Consider the following 4412-nt stretch of genomic DNA (forward strand, 5'->3'; position numbering starts at 1 on the left):
CGTATAGGTGTGTAGTAACGCCTGCGCATGCGTAGTCTTACGCATGCGTAGAATTAAACAAGCAAGCGTTTCCCGCTCAATTCATTCTCTTTCTCGCTGGCCAGCGATTGAGCATGGACGTGTGTTTAAAGCTGTCTCTACATCTTTCGGTCTTACACTCGACAGCTCGTTATTCTCACCTCTAAAGATGTATAACTAAAGATATGTATGTTTTACCACCTAAATAAATGTTGTTTAAGTTGTTTAGTCTGGAGTTCAGCGTTCCGTCTATTTCTTTAATTTTATAGTAGAAAGTCAGGTATACAATCTAAAGATGTATAACCCACTTTCTACTAAAGGTGTATCCAATTTCTATTCCGATATTATAAGCATGGCAACTGAAGCTATGGAAGATAAAATGAATGTTAATAAAAAGGAGTAGAGAGAAAAAATTCATACAAACCTTTGAGAGAAAAGAATAGTTGTGGTTGCTTAGAATATTCCACAAATAATTTTTAAAACGTTGTAAAGATGTCATTTGGGATATATCCAATTCATCTGTTGTAAACATCGCCTTTCGGTCTCGGTCGAACCTCAGCAACGACTCATATGTACTATTCCAAGAATCGTATATGTTCCAGCAGCAACCTTCGATTAAATTTTCGCTGATACCCCAGAAGTCCAACTCCTTTTTCAATGCTGGTCCACATACATTAGACGGTAGATGCAGTTGACCAGTCCGTAAGTATTCCAGAATCGAGCGAAAACAAACTGGATCACGATCAAAGAAATAATCTTTGTGACGTTCTCGGTAAAATTTCTGAAGAAACATTTCATTAGAGAGATTTGTATTATTGTGTTTGTTGAGGGTCGAACGATATGTCTCAAATATTTGTCCTCCCACGTTTAATAGAAGTGTTCCAGCGTTCGGATCCGGTGCAACAGCAATTTCTAATGTCTTGAAATTTACTTTAGCTCCCGGGGCTAGGGCAGCAAGGACATGAGCGTTCAATACTTTGTTTTTGGTCATGGTTTTATTTTATATATTTTTAGCGAAGTGTTGAGATTGGTTATGAATAAATAAGGTTGTGGGAAGCAAATTTAGAACTGGCCAGGCAATTGTTTCCTGCTCTGAGATTTTTTTCTTTTTTCAAAATGAAAAGTCAATATTTAGAGACATTCTTCGAAAAAGAATGCTTGCAATATTAAATGTAGCTGCAAAACAGTTTTCATCAGACTTCTCTACATAGGTAATATGAATGATATAGGTGTATTTCTTTGAACAACGGCTGAATAATCTGTTAAGAAAAAAAATTCAAATTGAAATAATAGTAATGTCCATGAAAATATATAAATTTATTCAGATAAAGATTAAAGTAAAATTGAAAAAGCAAACTGTTTGGCATTACTTGAAGAAGATATTTAATTTAGATAGAGAGTATAAATGTACTGGGACTCTTACAGCTATTTCTAGAATAGCCAAGTGTGTGGATCATCATACTGAGTAAGGATCCCATAGGCTGAGTAACCCCTCATCAGAGAGGAGGAGGTCAGAGAGATGCAAAAGCGATGGAAAATCCCCAATTGAGGATATTAGTATATAAGGATCAAAGTAGAATAGAAATGCATTAGGTAGATCCATGATCAAATGAAAATACAGGTAATGAAAATTTATTCAAATTAACACTTATCACAATAAAGGATAATTAAATATTTTCCCATATAGGCATAATGCCAGAAATTTGGAAGGCGAGCTTTAATCAATGAAATGGTCCCAGTATTTGACTGGTTCTTTATTTTATCGACTTCAAATGGATGAAAGTGAACAATCGGCAGCATTTGAACGCAGGACGTAGAGAGTCACCGTTAAATACCGCAAAGCCTTTAATCAGTTGCCCTAACGATTCTGCCAATACGTTGCAACAACACAAAATTAATAGTAACTGTAAAATATAGACGTCACTCTGATTAACAGTTGATTAGTAACGTGTGCTTGTGGCTGTAACTATTAAAAGGATAGTATAATAATTACCGCAATCAAGACAGTAAGTCATATATGCGTATTTTTTATGGGCTTTTTCCATTCTGTCATGCAGCGAAGAGAAAACATAGGATGTGCTGAGATGGAAAAGATGGAAAGAAAGTATTTCAAAAATAGTTAGGTTAGATAGATAAATGTGGGACAGAAAAGACAGAAAGGAGAAATTAGAAATGTAAATATGATATAATAATAGAGGAACAGAGAATGAGAGAATGATAGAGGGACAGGAAGAAAGAGATGACACAAGACGGTCCCACAATTTCTTACTGAACAACCTGCACATATGATTTATTTATAGTGATCACATGTTTGTGCTGTAAATTAGTTCACTCCCGCCATCAAATCGACATTGTCTGAACAGATGCGCGGTATACTACACATATCAAAGTGATCGCAGAGCAAAATGAGAGGAAGTGTTTTGTCCAAGATCACAACACCGGTCCTGGAATCGAAACTACGATCTTGCGGTTGTAAGTGCAACACTATATATATATATATATATATATATATATATATATAGAGAGAGAGAGAGAGAGAGAGAGAGGGGGGGCGGGGAGGCAATTAGGCAGATAAACAAATTATCCGCATAATTGCCTCCATGTCTGCTTATTTTGAATCCTCTTATAGCCACTCTTTACCCCGCGGATTTGATTCCACGTAAAGGCATCGAAGCCTAAGTTAACTCTATCTTATTAAATTTTATGTGTGTGTGTGTGTGTGTGTGTAATATTGAGAACGCTCACTCCACTCACAAAATACTTTTGACTTTTCCAGCATATAGTATTTTGCGAGTGGAGTGACCTTTCACCACTAACTGGTGGTTAACAAATGCTGAGGACGGGTAACCACCCAGATGCTCGAGTCCGTGTGTATCACGTAAGGCTATACATTGGAGCGATGACCTCCCCTCGCAAATACTAATCGGACACAAAATGTGAATGTGTCGTTAGCCAGCTGGAAGAGATGTTTTCCAGTAGCTCTGTGCTGTATAGGACGCCACACTTGGTTGGCAATTATTTGTTACAATTCCGCACTGCTACTGTTTATATCTCACTCAGAGATCTAATATAGCTATATATATATATATATGCACACACATATCAAAGTGTATGCCAGTATATAAAGCAATTTAGCGCGTGTTTACTAGTAAAATTATTATTATTGGAACCTTTTTTACCCAAATAGATTTCTTGGTGCGGTGTATCTTTGACTCCAATTCCTTCAGCCGTTTTTGACCTTTCATTTTTACGCGAGCTCCGCCTTTTCTTAACGACTTGCTTGATACATTGGCCCTTTCTACCGAAACTCTACAATTCTACCTTCCCTTTTTCTTTCATTCACCCTCATTTCAGACTCCTGAATCTCTCATACGACTCCACCCCACATCACTTTCACTCTTTCCCTCTCTCCTTTTTCTCTGACCATCTCCCATATTCCCGACGTCACTATTCTTTCCCTACAAGACCTTCATCATTCATTAGCCGCTAAAGCGGTGGCACAGCTACTTTTGTTGCTTCCTCACTCTCAGATGAAGCGTAAGGGGCTGAAACATTAAAGTCATCACTCCTCACAACAATTAAACTAAATCTAACTTTTCTCCGCTTCACTAATACTAAGATTGACTGAAAGTTAAGGAATGCTACAATGTGACCCCAGTTGCACATGATAAACACGTGGATCTTTTATTAGATTATATAAGCTGAAGGTTCAGTGACCATAGAGTTTCCAGGCCCCGGTAAACCGAAGGATACGTTGAATCGTCTGAACTTTTTGTAGTTATCCTTGAATTAGAATTGCTGTGATTATTGTTAGCGGAAAGCATATAATGCCGTTTTCTAACATAGGCACGAGGCCACAATTTTAAGGAAGGCTTTAGTCGATGAAATCAAACTCAGTACTTGACTGGGACTTTATATTATCGACTCCGGCAGGATGAAAACAAAGTCCACTTTGATGAGATTTGAACATAGAACATTGAAGGCTATAATTAATATAAAAATCTTCCTCTTTGAATATATTTGAATGTATTATCTCAAGTACTGTTGATGCTTGGATACACATCCTGAAGCTGTCAAATAATATATTACTTGTAAATATACACTATAGACGCAGAGCTATATAAGTGGGTGTACGTGTGTATATGTATGTAAATATACATCTGCATACTCTCTCTCTCTCTCTCTCACACACACACACACACATACACACACACACAAATACACGCACACACACGCACAAATACACGCACACACACACTCTCACACACATATATACATATATATATATATACATATACACATATATATATATAAACGTATGTGCGTATGTGTGTGTGCGTGTGCGTGTGTGTGTGTACGTGTGTGTGTGTGTGTGTGTGTGTGTGTGTGTGTGT

General features: G+C 37.2%; 1 protein-coding gene across 7 annotated transcripts in view; it reads right to left on the minus strand.

Moving 5' to 3' along the window:
* The window catches only part of LOC106876444 (potassium voltage-gated channel protein Shaw), a 59815-nt gene that overhangs the window by 21981 nt on the left and 33422 nt on the right, over positions 1-4412 (minus strand). For all 7 annotated transcript variants that reach the window (XM_014924995.2, XM_014924996.2, XM_052974252.1 and 4 more), the window contains one exon: positions 443-1277. In XM_014924995.2, the coding sequence (XP_014780481.1) occupies positions 443-1009 (567 nt within the window). In that variant the 5' untranslated portion in view covers positions 1010-1277. The remainder of the gene's footprint in view (positions 1-442; positions 1278-4412) is intronic.

Source organism: Octopus bimaculoides, chromosome 18 (assembly GCF_001194135.2).
Source record: "Octopus bimaculoides isolate UCB-OBI-ISO-001 chromosome 18, ASM119413v2, whole genome shotgun sequence".
In the NCBI taxonomy this organism is placed as follows: Eukaryota; Metazoa; Mollusca; class Cephalopoda; order Octopoda; family Octopodidae; genus Octopus; species Octopus bimaculoides.